The sequence below is a fragment of the Diorhabda sublineata genome, chromosome 2 (assembly GCF_026230105.1).
Source record: "Diorhabda sublineata isolate icDioSubl1.1 chromosome 2, icDioSubl1.1, whole genome shotgun sequence".
Taxonomy (NCBI): Eukaryota; Metazoa; Arthropoda; class Insecta; order Coleoptera; family Chrysomelidae; genus Diorhabda; species Diorhabda sublineata.
The window spans coordinates 9540581-9562941 of NC_079475.1; the positions used below are offsets into that span (position 1 = coordinate 9540581).

The following is a 22361-nucleotide window of genomic DNA, read 5'->3' on the forward strand; positions in this document are numbered from 1 at the left end:
ACATTTAACTCTTCTCATTGTGGTTATTGGTCAGAGCGAAATTCTTGATTTGCTCTTACGTATATATTGATTTGTTATTTTCCGGGATATATGTTGTTTAAATAGGCACAACTATCCTCGACAACAACTGTTGTGAGAACTTTGTCGTCAACAAATACCAAATATTCACTTCATATTTCATAGTCGTGTTAACAAACGTTTTTTGCATTGCTTTGCAAAGTAATTAAATTTAATTGAGATCCAATATATTTGAACTAGCATCGATACTGAAAGCGATAGTCGGAAAATTGAATTAATTTGGAAAAATGTATCCCAGGAGATACAGAAATATCTACGATAATTCCACTATACTTAAAATCTACCTGACGCGCAAAGCTTGGTAATTGAATTTTGTCAATCATTGTAAATTCTAGAGATAAAGTCAGCTACCCTCTTTCAGAAAGAATGAAGATTAAATTGCCGAAACAGAACAATACACAGAGGCAATAAATCGAACTCGTCAAATGAAATTTATCGCAGCTGTAGTCGAGTTAAAGAGAATATTACATCTTGGTAATTTTCAATTCCTGTGTCCCATGGGTTAGCGGAAGCTCCAAATCCGCTTGAAAAGTCAATTGAAATAGCGGCTGCAACAAATATCAATTTTGAAAACTTCAGTTCTATCCGGTAGCTCGCTACACCAACTCTGCTGATATATATAGATATATATTTCGAGATGTTGCTTTCAGTGAATTGGTTATTAGACTTCGTGATTCTTCCATTTCAATTTATTAGACAGAATGCGGCAAATTATGGTTTAGCTACGGAATCATTTCAATTGATATTTTATGTTTATCTGTTTCAATTTAATTTATGACGGACAAAATATAGACTATTGAGTCCGTTTCATTTTCAAAACTATGTTGATGGTACGAGGATTATTCGAAACGTTCCCGACAAAACAAAGTTCATACACATATTTCAACGAAATCATGACTACTTACACCCTTCCAAATAATATTTTCCTTCTTAATTCTTAAAATACGCGAAAGTGAAATTTTGATGCTAGGGTACAAAAAAAATTCGCTGGGTGTAGGTTGTGGTTAAAATGTTGAGTGATCAACCGATTAGAAGTGCAATTCATGGAATTCCCTTATGTTTATAATGGAAAATGTGGTGGATTTCTTGGAATCTTCTACTTTATCAAGAAATGATGCGTAATATTCTTTTTTTTTGAAGATGGACGATGAACTATCTGGAAACCGGACGCCAAGACTTTTCTGGTCGATGAAACTATCTTTAAATTTTTTTTCCAAGCGAGCTATTTCTTTGGAATCAACGCTCTTGACTATTTATTTGTTTCAGAAGTATAATAAGGGATCCAAGTTTCATCTACAAAGAAAACTGATTTCACTCAAACCTGATCCATTATGTTCATTCAAATGAGTTTTTTATCCAAATATATTTCCCAACTCATATTGATGTGCTAATTTCTTTATTTTGAAACTAAGAATCGTTCAGACAACCTTCACAATCAATACAACATGTTTATAGGAAGTTCAGCATAGAATATTGACAAAAATAAGCCGACCTAACTAGTTTTATTTTTTCGATAAAATTCACTTTTGTAAATAATAGTACCAAATAATTTGATTGCTCATGTATAGCTGAAAGCTTAGATAATCTCATTCGTAAAATTTTCCATTCAACTTAGTTTTTTCTTTATTTGTAGTATCCATGGACTGTGAGCAGTTAATACTTCTACAGAAACAACCTCAAAATCATCTTACAGGAGTTATGACTATGGTTTTGTCTAAAGTCGTTATCCTGAATATATTTTCTGACTCACACATCATTATTTAAAGGAAAAACCCAATTTGTTTGACAGTCATCAGTTTTCAGTGAATTTGTAAACATGGAACAAATTGTTCATCGGTGAAAATAGAAAAGAAACTAAGGTGAAACAATTCAAATTCTCTATTAGAACTTCTTGATACAATCTTTCCGTTTTTGCTGCAACTTTTCCAAAGATAACTGGTACGTCGGAAAATCCATCCTACTTGTTTGTCATTCTGAAATAGTTTTCTGTTTTTGGTATTTCCAAAAAAATTGTGACCAGAGAACCATTAGTTATAAAGCGTGGATGTACAGAAGCTTCCACGACATGGACCGTGAAGCCGCTCCTGTTCGATTATGGTGAAAGAATCGAAAATTTGATGAACGCGTCGGCTGCTAATTCCTCAGAAAGGCTGTTTACATTTGAATGTGAACCGTTTTTACTTACTAGAGCTCTCTTTACGTTCTGTCCAATGTTCATAGCTTTCCTCCTCTCCGTTAGGACAGCTCAACCCCACGCAACAACCACAACTCTAGTCCTTGTTAAAATCAACATATGCACGATGTAGCTTAACCACGTTTTATAACATCTAAATCAACTATACTGAAACAAATAGATTGTTCACTTTTTTGTATCTCCGTGATTCATAAGACACATATTGCTGATTGATAATTACAGCTTTGCTAACGTATGGTAATATTTTTCTTATTTATTTCCACAATCTTTATCAGGGTGAATTAAGAGTCTCTCACGTTCTCAACTTATTAAACACTATACCCTACACTAACTTATAATAATTCAGTCATTACTATCACTTAACTAACTTGAATAATTTATCTAAATTCTTCCATTTCTTTATAATTCCTTTTGTTCACTACGACTATTTATTATAAACTGAACTAAGCTGCGCTGCAGAAACTCATTTTACAATTTCTTATTTTTTAGACTTTTTAATATGTTCATATTTCTAAATGTTTTTGATTATAGATCCATTCTGTGTCAAAACTAGTTTTTTTTAATAATTTCTGAGAGACAGATATCAATCGACGTATTTAAGTCTTTATTGAAATATTTTGATATTTCAAAATATTTTGATAAAGACTTGAATTAGTTAGACCGTCAAATTTTATCTCAAAAATTATGATGTCTTCATTTCGGGTCTACAGCCCGAACGAGCGCTGTTGAACTGCTCTGATGAGACGTAATAACGCCGAAACTAGTCAGTAGTTACAAATTCTCCTCGCAATTGTATGTTAATATCGACAAAAAGGTCGATTGACATCAAGCTCTTCAGAGGAGTTGTAACTCAATATTCGTCGAGGCATTAGCCAGGAAAGTAGTTGCTTGCTCTATATCCAAGCAGGACTGGCTCCAGGGCGGAGATTAGCTCGTTACAGTATTCAACTAAGAATAAATCACCCCTTAGAGGTGATGGATATACAATACATTTGAATTTACGTCCTTCATTAATATTTGTATGTATATGAGTACAATCAGCACTTTCATCAACTTTGGTTATTGGTTTTCTCAATAATTTTTCTGTAAAGTATCACAAAATCTATTAAAGTATTTTTTCAGTAATAAGTCTCATTACATGCTCCTTTTTTTAAAAAAAAAACAAAAAGTAGATATTTGAAAGATGATTCACACTCATTTCGTATATTTCTCTCAGTTTAAAAATACTTTACAAAGTAGCAGCCGTATACACCTTGTACAAAACGTGAAAAGTTGAAATATTGCAAGTCTAAAGTTCTTTCCAAAGCGATTTGTATGATGCAAAAGCAGTTCGTTATGAAAAAGGCTTTGTCACCCTCTCACGACGCCATTACTCTATCATTAATGTAAAATCTACAAGTTGAAAGTTATGGGATTTTAATTTAATATCAGAAAATGAAGGGATAACGCATCTGTGTGTAAAGTGCAACCTCAAGTGCCGCAGCAATTTGCAAAATACCCTCATATCTGCACACAACCCCCTTAATGAGTTTTCCACATTTTTTTAACCCCAAAGCACCGAGTTGTTAACTATAATTACGCTAGTAATGCCAACAAACTTGAACATCGCTTTAGATATAGCACTTTTTACCACTATCGAATTAATTGAATAGTGTTCGTGTTTAGGGCATATTAGCGATTTTCAGCTGGAAGATTCTGTAGATTTATAGTTGTGACGATGAGACCTACCCCCACATTTAGTCATTTAGTTCTCTGTTTTATTGGCAACAAGTTTATTTGACGACATAAAAGCGTAGTACAGTTTAGAAAGTTAGTTACAATTAAATATAAGAGATAATTAAATGTGTTTCCTTCTAGTTTTCAACACAATATTCATTATATTATTTATTATTCATTCATGTGATTATAATTGAGAGAATAAAATGTTGAATTTACACCATTTGTATACTACTGGTGTGGATATACACTTTTGAATTACAAAAAGAAAAGACAGAATAGGGGTGCACTCTGGGATCATGAAAAATAATCTTATATAGAAGCAAAAAATTGGAAAATCTAGCTGGATACTACATCCTTCCATATTTCCTAATCTATCTGCTTTGAAATCTATGTGTGGAGTTCAGGATGTACACTGTGAGCCGAAATGTTAAGATCTAATACAGGGGTCTCCAAACTACGGCATGAGGGCCACATCGGCCCGCAGACAGATATTGTCCGGCCCGCGGAGAGCTACCATACTTGAAAACTCCTTTTAGAGAACATATTTTTATAGCAAATTAAATTTAGTTTACTATTTATACTATTTACTATTTATTCTAATTTTATGTTGAATAATTATTAATATGACATCTACATTGATATGGTCATGGGCTAACTACTCATAACATTGTTGTAGGCTTATTGGTATTGTTTTTGTGATAAGTTGGATAAAGAAACACAGAATTGTAATGAGTAAAGACATGTATAATATGCAGAAAATTAAACTTCAGTATATAATACAGTTATTAAATAACTAACAAATTATTGAAATGAATCCAACTAACATTTTATACATTTTAAATAAAAATATAACTTATAACAAGCATAATGACATATGAAATACTAATGAGATTTATGTAATTAAGATTTACCACTGACAATAGTTTTTAGTTGTGGACTAATTTTACTTGTATCAATTATTTAAAGAGATTTAAGATGCTCATCAGTTAATTTAGATCTGTAAACATTTTTTATGTACTTCATTTTGGAGGTCTTCTCACACAAATAAGTAATACCAAAAACAGAGAACAACCGACGAGCAAATTTATGGAAATAATCAAATTGTGTCAGTGGAAACTCTTATAAAATTCCAACAAAGATGAGTTTTGATATTTGTTCTTAATTATATCACTGCACTGTAGATCAATCATTTTCATTTGAAGTTCCGGGGCTAGGGTTTCAATGTCAGTAACAAAAGGATTCTGAAAAATCTTAATTTGATTCGCAATGGCATCAAAGTCTAAGAAACGAGTATCAAAATTTATTTTGATTAGGCACTCAAAGTTTCGATTGCAAAATCGATACGAAACTAGGTCTCAGTGGTGTGGCTGGATATTAAAAAACATTTACTTCATAGTTGTGATTGAAACAATATCAATTTCTTCCAGAATGATTTGATATTAGTGTATAAATCAGGAAGATGCTGGTTTTCTCCTTGGAATCTCAAATTCAGTTCGTTCACATGTTTTATCAAATCAACATAGAATGCTAACTTCGACAGCCATGCGTTGTTTTGTAATTCAGTGAGAGGGCGAGGTTTTTCATTCAAAAAAATTTTGATCACTGCTCGAAGTTCGAAAAAGCGCTGAAGGACTTTCCCAAAACTAAGCCAACGTACGGCATTATGATAAGGTAAGTCATTTTCTCCAATCTCTTCAATAAATTGTCGGAACTATCGGAACATATGCAAACATTTTCCGTACAAGGACTGTTGATGAATGATACAATGTAAGACTAATGGTTTCGAACCACCTTCATTTTCTACAGCCTTTGACAAAAAAGCGACCACTCCTTTATCTTTCCCACTCATGTTTTTGCCTCCATCAGTTGTAAAACATTTCAAGTTTTTCCATCGAAGGTTCTTTTGATTAATGGCCATTTCAACTCCTTTAAAAATATCTGTACCAGTAGTTGTGCCATGAATACTATACATATGAAGAAGTTCTTCATGCACTTCATAGCTTTTATCTACTCCTTGAATATAAATCAACACCTGAGCAGTATCTGACACATCCGTTGACTCATTCAAGGCCAAAGAAAACCACTCAACATGTCCATTTTTGTCGAACAGTTGAGATAATATATTTTCAGCGATGTTTTCTACCCTTCGAGCCACAGTGTTTGCTGACATACTGACTGGTTTTAATAAATTTGCCTTTTTACCTTTCCAGGGCACATTTCTTCGGCTACTGCAATTATGCATTCTTTGTTCATTTTTCCATCGGTGAATGATTTTCCACGTTTTGCAATTTCAACAGTCACACGAAAGCTGGCACGAGTTGCAGCCTCTTGTTCAGTTTTGAGTTTTGTAAATGAAGATTGCTGCGATTTCAATCCTCGCTTCATAGCTTCGAATTTTTATGTCCGTAAACTTCCTGTATATTTTGAAAATGTTTTGTTTTCTAATGACGTTTAATGTTAAATTTTTTGAGAACAGCTATGCTTCCATTGCAAATCAAACATAGCGTCTTGTTACAGGACTCAATTACGAAATACTGAATGTTCCACTGATCTTTGAATTTTCTGCATTCACTATCAATTTTTCGCTTCTTTTCCATACTACTAAATCACACACAAAAGCAACAATTCAAATATACAAAATACTGTTACAAACACGCATAAACAAGTTTTAAGGAGGTACACACTATTTTATTTTACAACAGTGTCATAGGAACTGACTTGTGGTTGCGCCACTAGCCTTCTTATATATTCCAATTACTGCCATCTAGAAGTGAGTAGAAGACACCAGAACTTTCTCGAACCAACGAGATTATTCTGTACGTGCTATTAGCGCCATTTGTTATAGATAGAAGGTACTATCTATTTCCGCTTGTGTCCACCAGATGTCGTGTCACGTTACTCTTCATGGCTCGTACACTACGACTAATCTAGAAATTACAGATAATGACAGAAAAATTAATAGTATGCAGTGTTGCCACTAGGCGGACTTTAGACCGATTTGCAGCCTTTTTTAAACGTTGCATACTTTTTCGAACTTTATTTTTCATCAGTGGACTATTTCACTTCTTACCACCGGCAACAATGATAATATCGTTTTGGCCTCGGAACTTACTGGAGTATTCTTTATGGCCCTAAGGCTGGAAAGTTTGGAGACCCCTGATCTAATCTATCAATTCTAATTCTTCAGTTCAGATAATGGGTTGATTCTAGCTACATCTCCATCTTCTATTTAATACGGTACCAAGAGTGATGATCTGGAGTTTCGTAATGCTTCATTCTTAGATATAATGGGGAAAAAGGTTTTGGCCTCATTGTCTAACTTCCTTCTATTTTTGAGTTTTACTGAGATATCGATTCGTTCTTTAAGCAAAGTTTAGAATTTGTTAGTCTGTTAACTAAGCATCGTGGGTTTTACTTTTTGTATGAAAGGGAAGAAAGTGGTCTGTGTCTGTATGATGGTCGACGTCGATTGAAAATGCTAAGTTAACCGATATAGTAGGCATATCAAAAAGTGCGGTATTTAACATATTAACAGAAAGCTACGCAGAAGATGGGTGCCGTGTTTGCTTACAATGGAACCAAAACACAAAAAAAGCCAAATTTTTGCGATGTTTCATAACAATTAATGAAATGTGGGTAAATAACTTAATCACTTCACACCTGAAGTGAAAGAATAATCAAAACAATGGACTGAAAAGAGAAAACCGGTTCCAAAGAAGGCAAATACCATTCAAATCGCAGGTGAGGTCATGGCGTCGATTTTTTGGAATGTTGATAAAGGAAAAAGTATTAACAATTGTTTGAGCGAAAAATTCGGGCAAAAACGGCTGCAGTTGGATACGAAGAAAGTGTTATTTCATCAAGACGATACACCAGCTCACACATTCTTTATTACAATAGCCAAAATGATGGAATATGAATTTTTATTGCTACCTTATGCCTATTGAACAGAGTTAGTCCCTTCGGATTATGTCCTGTTCCTCGAATTGAAAAAATGGCTCGGTGGTCAAAGATTTTCCAGCAATGAAGAGGTGATATTTGTAGTTAATGAATATTTTGAGGAGCTTAAAGATTCTTATTATAAAAAGGATTTCGAAATTATTGAACATCACTGGAAAAAAGAGATTACGTTGAATCATGAACATATTTTCTTCCAAGACCATCCTGGTTCTTCTTTTCATGGTGAAGTCTATCAAGTTGGTAGTTTCATTAGTTATTAGGCGAGGACGTTGATAACCTGATATTGAGCCTTTGAAATTTGAACTTTGTCTCAACACATCTTTTTCTTTTGCTACTACCTAAATGTTATTATAGTTATTATAGATCAAAGGTGTGTTCTGTACTTTTCTAATCAATGCTATGAGTCATAGAATAATATTTCATGTCGAAATTCCCCTATAAATCCAAGAGAAATGAAAGTATCATAAAGTTGTTTCATGAACATATTTTTTATCAAAAAAATATAGTTTTAATTTGAGAAAATAGTATTTAATTTTGTTGTAGTTACCCTTATTTCGATGAAATCACTTATTTTGTGAGATTCCATCTGAGAGAATTGATAAAGTAATCTCCTTTTCCCATTTTCTAATAACATTTTCTCTATCAATGCAGTAGAAGTTGGAAACCCGAACACTTAAAGTGATTCGGTTGTAATTCGCATTCTACGCGTTGCCGAGAGCAACGTTAGTTACTTTTGAATGAAATTAAAGCAAATTCACGAGAAAATTCGCCTATAAAGAAACTATATTAGAACGGAAACCATAATAAGACACGGTTGATTTGAAATTGGATGAAATAGCAAGCACCAAGTTGCAGTTTGCTATCGTTCGTGGTTTCTCAAAGAAACTCGTATTTCATCCGTGTAAAGTAGAAGGTCGAGGGAATATAACATGAGAGAATAAACTTGGATTTCAATGAATCCATTTCAACTATTTGGGATAATGTATGTTTATTAGGGTGGGTCAGGACATTTTTGTCTAATCTAATTCCAAACTTTTACTATTTGATAAGAGACACCTTATGAAAATATTTCGTCTGTTGTTCAATCCATTTGTCCGTCCTTTAATATTCACAGCCTCAAATACAAGTAATGAAAGCAAAAAAATTACTTATGGAGCAGAAAAAAATGAAGCTTTGGTTCTTGGGACTTGCAGTTTTAGAATTTGCCGATTTGTGGTTTTGCTCATTACTTGAAATCAATTCATCTTTAAAAACAATAAATATATTTGTCATATGGTTACTTAAGGTTTCGAAATAATTAAACATGTGAATCTTGTCGACTTTTTGGCGTCACGTGATACATGGATGCCAATCTATTATTTTTTAATGTGGATAGAAAGAAATAAGTTTAGTAGCGATAGAAACTTCAAGTTTATATGCTTTTTTTGTATTGAAAGATCTCACTTTCATTTCTTGAAGTATAATTGAATTTTATGTGGAGAATTTAAGAGAGAGAATTTAATATTGAATTGAATAGACTACAACACATCTGTTGTAGTCAACACGAATTCATTTAAATTGATAAACATTTTAAAGTAAGTAACCATCATCATCAATAAGTCGTATAACTAACTAAGAGAAACCATTGTTTTGGCAAAAATCAATTTTATTCAACAATTTCATCCTTCAAGAGCAATAAAATAATTCCAACGTTTCTTTAACTTCTCGATGCCGTGCTTGTAGGAAAATTTGAGTTTTGTTTCAAAATAGGTCACTTTCAGTGATTTCTTCTTAATTTGAGCTGAATTTCTTACCAGCGACATTTTTTTTTAAATCAGCAAATACCCAGTAATCACTGGAGACAAGATTTGGGCTATACGGTGGATTAGGATGCAATTCGAACTTTAATTCATTCAATTGCACCATCGTTGTCATCGACTTGTAAATCGGTGCATTATCTTGTTGATATTGTAGGGACATATGAGGCCGTTTTCTCTTGATTTTGTATTCAATTGATCCAAAAATCCTATGGAGTATTCGCTATTGATTGTCTTTCTCTTTAGAAGACTCTCGATGAAGACCGGTAACCTTCCCAGCTGTTGATATGTCTTTGGAAGCTTCGGATGTGGTTCACCGGCTTTAGTTCGCTCAGATGATGATCGTTTTAATTCAGAAATGAAGTGATGGATCCATATTTCATAAATTAACACGGCTCTGAGTAAACGTGGCACCTATTTTAAAAAAAAAGCTTTCTCATGATCAAATGTAAACACTCTTTCGATATCTTCATGGCCTCAACTATCTTACGAAATTTATCAGGTTATATTAGATGTAACCAATTTGTGAACTATTTTGATGTTTTCTGGAGTAACCACCTCAATTGGACGACCTAATTGATTTTTTCGATGGAACAGAGTCCGGATAGCACTTTTGAATACATTGTTGGACGTGTTTTTATTCACCAATAAGCAAGAAGTTGATACTTAATGAACGTCATAAGGATTCGGCAATGGTAGCCTTTGAACGCTTCGGATTTGGAAGTCAAGTGGTGAATCCATGTTCCATCCATTGTCACATTTTCACGTAAAAAATCCGATTTATCATGTGTAAACATGTTCAAAATGCTTGATCAAGTATGAGTAAACGCGTCACCTACAACCATGCAAAAAAACCGATCTTAATGTTATTGGGGAAGTCGTATACTGTTTGTACACATATTTTGCGTAGATCTTTCTGGAAACCAAAATATTACTCATACTGAGTTACCCAGAAATTCTGCTGAGTATTCTTGGGGTAATTGAATATGTACTACATCTTATCTCACTACATTTTATCGCTGCACGTTTTCTTTCTTTGTACAAATATTCTGAAACGCGTCAACTTGTTTATAAAGGTTTAGTGCTACTTTCAAAAAACTGAAAGTAAAAAAATAGCAACGTCATTTCTTTTTGGACGAAAATGTATCCACAATTATTTGCTTTTTTAGAATGAAAATCGTATTAAACAAAACAACACGAATAGTAAATTTCGTGCTGCAAATATTGATATTCTGTGTAATTCAATTTTCCAAGTTACAATTTAAATGCAGTAGAGGGCATCTATCCACTTCCTAAACTGAAATTAATATCTCCGATAATATAGATTCAATGATATTATATATTGACAAGAAAGTATCGTTTATAAACGAGGTATAGAAAACTGAGTTTAGTACCAAGAAGACCGATTGGTTTCTCAAGCAAAACTACATAGGCGTTACTGAAATGAAATTCATTCAAGCATTATTACATTGATAATAATCGTGACAAAACAGAAAAAACTTTGGATTCCAAAAAAAAGTTTGTTTTGACAAATAATATTGAAAAACCTTGTCATGCGGTGTGAACAAGAAACTGAAAGGTAATTGGAAAAAAGGCACGTCTGACGATTTCTTGATTCTCATTATTTCGGGCTCATTATTTATTCAAAAATTGTTGTTATTCTAGTTGAATTTTCCAATTTTTTTGTATACAATATTTTTGAATGAAATTACATCGGAAATAAAAGTCCTGGAAACTTCACTATTATGAATTTAATGTTGTTATTATTTGAAAGCATTTCTACCATTGTAAATAAGGAATTCTGGAGTTACAATGAATGGTTATGATTACTCAATGTCACGTGAATACTAAAATATAGACCCTATACAGAATATGTTGTAAGTTTGAAGACGCCAAGTTGTTTGGAAGCCATCAATAGTCAACGTTTCCATTGAATTTCTAAACATGGTAATCGTTATGTGATACAATAGTTTTATATGAAAAGGATTAGAGCTACCAATATGAAAGCTGAATTAGATCCCACTTTAGGTGAGACTGCTCTTTTGTCATCAATAGTAAAATATTGGGAAGCAGAGTTTGGATGACACCATACGACCTGTAAAGACCAGCATCGTAGTGTTTGGCCAAATGATGTGATGGATCAAGAAATGCTGAAGAGAATCCACAAAGTGGTACTGGAGTATCGTCGTAAGTGCGTAAGTTATCAGACATAGTAGGCATATCAAAAAGTGTACTAAATCACATAATAACTGAAAATTTGGACATTGGAAAGCTGTGCGCAAGCTGAATGCTGCGTTTGCTCGCAATGGAACAAAAAACATCGTAAAGATATTTCTATTGAGTGTATCAAATTTTTGCGCAGTTTCATAACCATGGACGAAACATCACTTCACACATGAAAGAAAAGATCTGGCTCCAAAGAATGTGAAAACATTCCATCTCCAAGTAAGATCATCGCGTCTTTTTTTTGTAATTTGTGTGAGATTATTTTCATCAACTATTTTGAAAAAGGAGAAACTATTAATAGCGAGTGTTCTTCGAATTAATTGCAACGTTTGAGCGAATAAATCAAGCAAATACGGCCACATTTGGCTAAGAAGAAAGTGTTGTTTCATTAAGACAATGTACCAGCTCACAAATTTGTTATTGGAATGGCCAACATTAATAAATCAAAATTTATATTTTCACATCCTGCACCATAATTTCCAGATTCAGCTCCTTCGGAATATATCCTTTTCCTCGACTTCCTGACTGGCAATTAATAGGTAATGTCTGCAGTAAAAAATTATTTTGAAGAGTGTTTTCATGACTGTGACTCTCGTGACTGTTCCCATCTTAGTAGTATTAAGCTCAAAAGAGATATTTTCATACTAAGGTTCCTGGCGTCGAGGTACTCCGAACAAAATTTTCCCAGCTTTTTACAAAGCACGCTATATTTATACAAGAACTATCCAAGGAACGACTATCAATATCTCAAAGTTTCAAGTACTTTGACATTCATAATAATATTGGGTCATATATCGAAAATACTAACCTACAGAGATACTTAATCTTTAAAACAACATATTGCTCTTGGTTTAATACAACTTACTGAATTTTGTGGTATGTTGTATGTAGTGACATTCAATCCTGTTCAAACACGTTTACGAATATCTGTCAAGTACTTAACTTAACATGAATGAATCCTAGCGAAAAGGCTTCATAAAGATTTGAATCAAAATTATGTGATATGGACTTTACAAAATGTGATTCCACATTGAAAAAAAATAATATTTGTCTTTTGGTATTACATTTTTCTCTATTATATGGAAGAGGTCTCTTCTATGCAGATTGGAAACTTGCTTGGGCTCAACCCATATCAAAAAAAGGAAAGAAGTGACCTCTTTTTGATCCTAAAGTTTTTTTTGTACTTTTCTTCAATGCGATAAAAATATTTATAAACAATATTTCTGTTTTCTTTCAAACATAATGCGTAATATAGTTGCAAAAATTTAAATACAAAGCTGCACAAAAGGCTTTTGTCAGGATTTTTTCAATATTGCAGTTATAATTTACTTAGTACCAGTACATGAAATTTTTTATGTATATAAGTTCGAGAGCCACTTCTTCACCACATACCATCAATTTAATCTCAATGAAAATGTCAAATGCTGCACAAAGATTTCCTACTGTACGATAAAAAAATGAAATCTCATATAATGTGATTGTCTTTTAAATCACATATTATTTGTTTTTGTGTCAATAACCAGCGATATTGAGGTACGATAAATGTAAATAAAAAAAAATTTCAAACATCAATCGTTCACTTTTATTTATACTGAAGTAATTTGATTTTCTGAAGAATAAAAAAATTGGTTTATACCTTAGAGTTCACTCATTTACTGACCTGTCATCTATTTTCCAATGAAGTATTAAAATCCTTATCTTCATTTTACTATTAATAAGTTAATAGATTATTTTAGAGTTTCCATCATTATTGACTCTGAAATTATAGCCAGCAGGTGAAGCTTCATATAAAGAACTGAAATATTTCCGAATTTGTCTACCATTGAACAAATATTAATATGAACAAGTATTCTGGATTTTATATAATCTGATAAATTTGTGATAGCCGATTCTTGTACCGGACACTAATTAAATCAGATTTTCATAACATCCAACATTTTTCAAATTCGAGTAATGTCATGCTGTTCAATCACCGACTTTTTAACCAGAGAAAATTTACCTGAATTTTTTCGTAGTTGGATTTTATCTTTTGAGCGGATGTCTCAGAAACGAACAAGTACAGCCATGAAAAAGATATCAGTCTTGGATTTATCGCATCGTCAAATGCACATTAAAGGAAAAGAAAACTCCGTCAAACCAATGAAAAGCAGCATATTTCTCGAAATGGGTGCACCTAGAATAATGAAAATATCCATCTGCCATAGAGATTACAAGGAAATCAATAGGGACTTCATTATATGATCCCTCTGGCTTCGCCCTTAACAGATTTCAGTTCAGCCTTTGGTTGGGACCTCTCCTCGTCTTATTTCTGTAATCCCTAGCATTGCTGGCGTAATGAAGGGTTTCAAAGGAAAGTCGTTTATGTGAACAGAATGAAATCAATATAGTATGAAATATTGAATGAAATTATTTTCCACTTCTAATGTGATAGCTTTGTATTACAGAATGAAATAACCAGTGGAAAGAATTTCCAAAATTGAAGATTTTGTTGAATTGTTGCTGTTGATGTTATTATAGTTGAACTTATACATTATACGCTAATCAACTTTCAATTAACTTTTAACTATTAACCTCAATACTATATTTTGTGAGTTATTAGGTTATCCATATGGACCCCAGGCTGCTTTCTAGCATATACCTCCAGATTTGAAGTATAAGATGTAGCGGAATCGACTAGGGCAAATATTCTTATTCCGTATCTTGGAATATACTGCTTGAAATCACATCGTCTTCTATATACTGCGAGATTTTTATCAATCGTTGTGTTTTCTCTAGCTGTGTTCTTACAATTTTCAACAGAAAGGTCAAATGGGCTTCTGATTGAAGCTAGTATGTCAAAATTCTTCTCTTGTTGTCAAATCGTCGAAATGAAGTCATCGTAGAAGAAAATGAGATCGATCGTGAGACATAACTAACCAAAAGCGTTCAATCTTAAGTTAGTTTCTTCGTCATAGCTCTTTTGTATTAAATAGTCCACTTTTGTGAGTCCCTGCTAAATATAATAAGCCAAGAAAAGCTTTTATTTCTCATAGATCCACGAATTTTCCTCTTCTTCATTTTGCATAACCTTGAGTTAATCTATAAATGTACAGATTTGCATTTTCCACTATAATGATAAACTTTTCATCGGTTAAAAATAGTTCTATAGGTGTTTTGGCATTTTTTCCACAGTGTCTGATGCCTGGAAATCGAACGATGATATTTTCCTCTCGAGTTCTTATTGTTGTGATTGGATAATGTTTTTTCCAACGTGTGGTTACATCTTTACCAATGAAAGTTGAGATTCTCGGTAATTTTACAAAGTTATATTGTCATCACTGCTATCATCGCACTCTTTCTCTGATTCACTATTGGTACTTTGGGATTCTTCAACAGCCAACTCCTCTTCTTAGTCATCCGGCTCCGAGATTAACTCTTCTTCTGAATCAGCTTCAGCCCACAAATCTCCAGATATAAATGTCATTTAGACCTAGCTTACCGTAGTAAAATAAAACAAGCCTCATGTAAAACCCAAAACGTGAACCGGGGCGCCGCGATTCACAGACCAAAGTTAAAATAATTCACAGACGAACCAATAGGCCGTTACAGCGATTTTACCAAAATTACCGACTGATTTTCCAAACGTCGGGTCTGAGAGACTTAATGACCTGTCCGGAAGGTTAGTGGTCACATTCAAAAATATATTATATAAGGTGCAATATCCAATACAAATTTCTCAATTGATTCAGTCAATGCCGATCCAGAAATTTCAAGTTTAGGTAATATTAGACGAATGCTTGATAGTAAATAAAAAAAATTTAAGAATCAAATAAGCTGTGTTAATACGTATGCTCTACGTATGGTACGAGTATGTAAAGTTCATCATGACTCACACTGTATATACAGAGAAACAATGAAGAAGGAATGATACTTAAGACAAAGTCAAATGTACTTGAAAATGTTTCAGCCTGTATACGATTTTTATTTGCTCAGTTTTCCGTAATATTCTCTCAAAAGCAAATTTCAACATGTTCTCCGGCTATTGAGTTAGTTGAAATATATTTTCTCATATTCTCTTTTATCCTTTCTGACATGTTTTATTACTATCATTCATGGAGTTCATCATCTTGACCGTCCACAAACAGCAAATCCTCAGGAATGAATATGTCCGTCTGACAATAGCGTACCCATCGACTGGAAAGTTGTTAGATTAATCTACAAGAACAAAGAACCACAATCAGTTGAAATAGGGTCTCTGATCGGGGTGAAAATTCTTAATTGACGGAGGATACAGACAAAGAAAAGAGAGAATCTAGATAATTTGTCAGATTGCATTCGATTTCGGTTTTTGTTCTAGATCCATAGCGAACAATTCAGAAAAAAGTTCCCGTGGGCAGGACCAATTAAGAGTTGAAGTACTGTGAAGCAAGAATTGGAAATTAATCAACTTGTACGTTTCCATCAGTTTGAGGAAGATAATTATTCAAATAACTTTTAAAATTAGAACAAATTAATTTCTTGAATGAACAGAATTTTTATGAAACTGGAATACAATAATTTAACTGTGGATTTTCTTGAATGGTATATTAAAATATAAGAATCACAAGACTTCTCATTCCAGCAAGAATCGGTCGGTTGGTAGCACTGATTCCTGTTTGACAGTTGAATATTATTTGGATTTAAAAGTTTGTTCATCCTGTAAGTGGAATGTTTACTTAAATTCACACCGCCAGAATTGCGGGATGTGGCCTCCACCGCCATAAATAATTTACTACTTTTTATATCAAAAAACAATTAGGTATGGAAAAGAATATGAGGTAGGGGAGCAATTGAAAATATGTTAATTGCTTCGTTTGATGCTATGGGTAAAAGTTATAATTGCTCAAAATGTGAAAGACTTAAATATTATGCAACATCTAGTCTGCTGTTGAAATGAAACTATTACTAAGGGTCTACAATCTAATACAGAAAATAACCAAAAATTGTATAAGAATTAAGTCCATTTTTACCTGGGAATGCGTGCGTTGTTCTAAAGCCGAAGCAGGGATAATCAGAAACGATTCAAAGTTACACTAAGTAAATCTATCCTGAAAACTTGTTGTTGCAATATATTTCTCATTTAAATCATACTTCATATGTCTTGCAGATAACATTTTTTGAAAATCTTTTTTATTTCCGCTTTTTACCATACTTCATTCAACACACTTCGTCTTTTTGTATCGAACTATTTTTGTTATAATTCTTACACCAACTCTTTTGGACGAGAGCTCTGCTTTGAACCTTTTCATATTTCCTTCCTTCATTGCAAACCCCAGTTCAACTATTATGTATTTTTATAAAAAAGCTTTCAAATTTGTAATTTCAATATAATTTCTCATAAATTGAACATTGTAGCTAATCCATGATTCGAGAAAATTATTATTATTGTATATGATAAGAAATATTAGTGAATTCCACGAACTATATGAATATTGGAAGTTGAGGCTGAAATTTTATCAACGAAAAACTCCACTGTGTTATCAACAGATAAAGTCCTAGAAATTAAATTGAAAAGACACCAATCGAAAGGTTTTCACGTGTGGTATACTTGGTGAACATCGGCGGTCAAAACTTGCACATATGTTAATAACACATGAATAAGTCAGTAATTCAGATATCAGATTCAGAAGTCAGATATCACCATTGTTCATGAAGATGACATGGTATATTTGAAATTTTTTTGGACTCACAAAGCTGCTCAGACAAAGATTATTCATGGCTGCCGCACTGCACAATCTTTTAGAAAAAAATACATCTGAGGAAATGCTTTGATATTTAGTGAAGAAGCTCTATGGTTGATGGTACCACAGTTGTTTCAGGATATTCAGAGGACAGCATATCCTTGAAAAAGGGTGTTTCAAGGATATTGGCAGGCTTATCATCTGGTTTTTTCACAGAAACTGTTAAATATCACATATCTTTGAGTTAGTTATTTATGACTTTCCGAATCTATCTGGCTGCAGAGACATTTCTTTCGATGGCAGGTTCAGATTAACTGACATGGCAACGATAGGACTGTAGAAAGATGATTCTGTTATAGATATAAATAAATTTTCCTCACTCTCTCTCATTTCAAAAATATGCTGCAGCCATCAATTAAATTATTCGTAATTGCATTAAGAATTATCCAATAGAATTATCAATTTAACTTTTATGATAATTGACAGCTTTCTCAGTCCTTTATATGTAAATTATTTACGAATTTCACTTTTTTTTGTATTTAATCCCATTTTGGAAAGTTTTAACTTTTTGTAATTGAATTTTGATATTTCGCGCTTTGATACAGATCGTCGTATTGATGACTTTCCAATCTATTTTCTAAATACTGAGATTTCTGTCCTATGTAAAAAGCGTCACAAACAATACAAGGTACTTGAAATATGATATTATTTTTTTCTATTTTTTAGTTTAGTGAAATATTTCAATAAATATAATGTCGTTTATGATTTATACCAATATTGTTTTCATTGTAATAATTCGTAATAGTTGTTGGGAAAGTCCTTACATACATACGACAAGGAAAAATGTTTTATTTTGTTTTGCTTTTTAATTGATTGTAGTATTTGTTTATGCTCCTCTTGAATATGTTATTTTTCAAATTCTCGCACGGTAGTGGAAAAAATAATTTTTTTTTCTTAAAACAGATTCATTCCGATATTAATATTGAAGGTGATCTATTAATGTGATTAAGCAAGTGTCAATTCATTTTTTGATAAAGAAGAAGTCGAAACATTAATCTGTCACCAGTTTTTGAGAATTTTCCATCGAAAGAGACCTAGAATCGAAACGATTCATCAAGAAAAGCATATAAGAATGTCAAAGAAAAAGAAAAGTGAAATTCTAATTTTAATATTGACTTAAAAGCTAAAAGTGACAATAATGGGGATATAGTTTATTCTAATTCGATAATTATTGCAGTTTCCATTTCCATTCTAAAATTCAAAACAGCTGCATGCGTTTTTTGTTAAATTCACCTTATCGAGATCACATAGCTTCGCACTTAAACAGAAATTCCTTTCTAAATATGAAGAATCGCAGGAAGCGACACATGCTTAGTTTTGTTTATAAAATAATGGAAACCGGTCAATCTATTAATTTTTTCAATTCATTATATACCCTCAACCATCCTCACAATAACCTTTAGAGAGTTTCTCAACATTAATTCAAAAAATCTTTTTGTTTTGAAATAGAAAAGTATCTTCTTAGTAGGCAAATGAGGTCAAACAAATGAAAGGTTACCCTCTATTCAATGTCTTCCTCGCTTGGTGCTCTGGTAAATTTATTGTACAGCTAAAACAAATCCTGCTCTCATCTCAACAAAGTTCTTTTATCCATTTATTTTTCGTTAATCAATTTCAATCTAACGAATGAAAATAACGTGCAGTTAAATTTCTCATCTGGAATTCCAGAAGTGATTATAAATTCCCAGTAGTTGGCATAACTTTAATCCACGTATACTCATTTATTTCCACGGAAGTCTTCTTCCATTCGTCGACAGTCATTCATGTCAAAACTCCACGCCAGGTTTAATCTCTTTAAACCAATTGATCATAACTAATACTCGTCCAATTGGAGATATAGAAAACAAAGAGGGCTTGAAATTTATTGTTTCCCGTAATCCATGAAAATGATTAATAGCAAATCGATCTCGGCAAATTGAAAGACATTAATAACGAATTGTGTTTTGGAGTATTTATTCGCGTCATCAACAGACTGGATAATCTTATTTAAATAATTGATCTGATTAAACAACATCAATAACCTGATCACTTTAAAATATCAATTCAGGCTATGAGAAAATCTCATAATTTGTAACTTTTAATTGGATAAGGAAAGGAAAATTTATAAATTGAATTTCCATTCTATATTAAATGATATATTTCAATCACACTTATACAGTGTAACTAGAAAGTGATAGGAAAATACGCTGGTTATCTAAACGGCTTGTACTTGTTGACTTGTCTATAATTCGCTAGATTAAAATCAGTTCTACCACAATAACTATAGATGCAACAGATCTTTCCCACTTATATGGAAAATCTGGGCTTTTGGTTTGGTTCATTCGTCGTAAACAGCGGCTGCTCTAGTTGAGGTTATTTCTTGGGCTGCTGACTGCTGCTGGAAAGGCGATTGAAATGGATCATGACTCACAAGAGTAGGGTTTTCAGAACGACCTTAAGGAATTCCAAACATTGACTGTCGTTACCTTCATCAGTTTGTGCTTCAGTTGAACCGCTAGGAATTTGCACCCTTGATTAATTGGTCGCTTCAGTACATGTCCAACATCTAGTTTCACCATATAATCTCTACCATCAACGTATTATTTGTCTATTCGGACTTCTCCTTATCATTGTCCTTTTCTATTTTTTCTCCATCCTTTTTGTTTTGATGTTTTTGAAACTAATATTCAGAAATCTTGCTTAATTTGTGTTTGATACAAGTTTCACACTCTTGAAGCAGGTTAAGTGTTTTTCTCCAAACATAAACGGGAAATATTCCATATACATTTATGATTTAGTTTCCCAGTAAGGTCCAAGGACTAGATGTACAATATTTTTTTGCAATTGCATCGATTATTAAACTCTCTGCTCTTTCTTCTCTTGCTAACGTTGTATTTTGGGCTATCTTCATGCTGTTGCTTCTTCAATCTGCATTCCCTTCTTCTCCGTTTAGCAGCAGATACATTCCTTTCCCAGTTCTTTGGATTCATGATTTCTCCTTTAAGACGTTTCTTTTTTATTTCGGCGGTATGGAAAGCTCTATTCGACCAGGATTGTAATGAATTATAGCATCCCTTTTTTCAAATCTTGGAATAAGACCTTGCTCAAGAAACACTTAATTTTCTTCAACACTTTCTTAATTTTTGTCAACATCATTGTCTGTATTTTCTACCAAAACATTGGAATTACTATTAAGTAAGTTCTTGACGTGCGAAGCAGGGTCTTGAGTTTAAAAATATCTTTGCAGCCAACTCCATCATCAATTTTGCACTTTCTAAAAAATTCAAAGTATCAGAAATAGGAATATCTTTTTAGTTATATCTAAGGCAAAAAAATAGAAAAAAAAATCAAACTCACCTTAAATTCTGATGTTTTGAGACATAAGACATTTCGCCGTTACAAAAAATTAGATATTAAAGATACGACTTTTAAACAATTTCACATTAAAAATTTTTGATATACGACTTTTTGCAATTACAAAATGTAAAGTTATGAATAAACTTATACAAAAATACTTAGTAGTCGTAAATAAAGTCTAGTATTCTACTCGCGTGTAATGAATCACTCAGTGATTTATGCCACTCGCTATCGTTCCTGGTAGTAAACTCTCGTATCATTTGTTCAATTATTATCGAACGTTTTGAAAAGTGAATAAAAGCTATGTTAGGTTTTATTCTCGATAAAATTCCTGTGGTGTCAATGCCATATGAATTATTTCACTCGTGAATAATGTACTTAGAACGAGCTTTGATAGAGATTTTATATCAATTTTCTGCGAATCTCTCCTACGAAATGAACAAAATGAATGTATTACTTACCAATAACCGTAAGATTGTAACGGAAGCTGCGGGTTTGAGCATTTCGAAAATCAACTCGACACCGATAAACGCCCTCGTCGTGACGCCGGATGTCGTCTATGACGAGTTGCGCCGGCTCGGATACTGTACGGAAATAAGCTCTGGTACCGAAAACTTCCGGAGCCGACCAGTGGCGTGCTTGAGATAGTGGTTTGCCTCTCACATCAAAACTGTAACAAAGGATTTATTTCATGAAATTTTATTACTGTTGATACTGTTGAAAATGTGATATTTCCATAATGGAAACCAACATCGGCGCAATCGCATAGAACATAATTTACAATTTGATATCAATTGACCTTTAATTGTTATTATTATTTTGAAAATTTACAATAACTTGAGAATCTGTTCTTCGTTTGAAGAGGAATCCGTGAAATGATATACATTTTCTAGACATTTTTCTGTTCAACCACTCAGTAATTAACTTACTTTCACTTCACTAATTTATCGACATTACGAGGGTTGCTACTTAAGTTTTGAGATAGACAAATAAAAACAAATATTTTCAATTGGATATGGCTTTATTATTTTTCAAAATATTCACTATTGAAATCAGTATACTTTGCATGAATTCTTGAGACATTTTTTCCATCCTGATTGAGGTACCTCCAAAATATGTGATTTGAACGCATCAACGCTTCTTCAGGTGAAGAAAAACGTTGACCTCGTAATTTATTTTTGATCTGCGGGAATGAGAAAATATCATTAGGTTTGAAAGAATGCAACGAATGACCCATCAATTCAATGTTTTGGCTGTTAAAAAACGTTTGCGCGCAATTTTGTGGTGGAGATT

The 22361-nt window shown here is 32.8% G+C and overlaps 1 protein-coding gene across 1 annotated transcript in view; it reads right to left on the reverse strand.

Moving 5' to 3' along the window:
- LOC130440591 (hemicentin-1) overlaps positions 1–22361 on the reverse strand; it is a 304911-nt gene that overhangs the window by 128928 nt on the left and 153622 nt on the right. The window contains exon 3 of the mRNA XM_056773852.1: positions 21530–21738. Coding sequence (XP_056629830.1) covers positions 21530–21738 — 209 coding nt within the window. The remainder of the gene's footprint in view (positions 1–21529; positions 21739–22361) is intronic.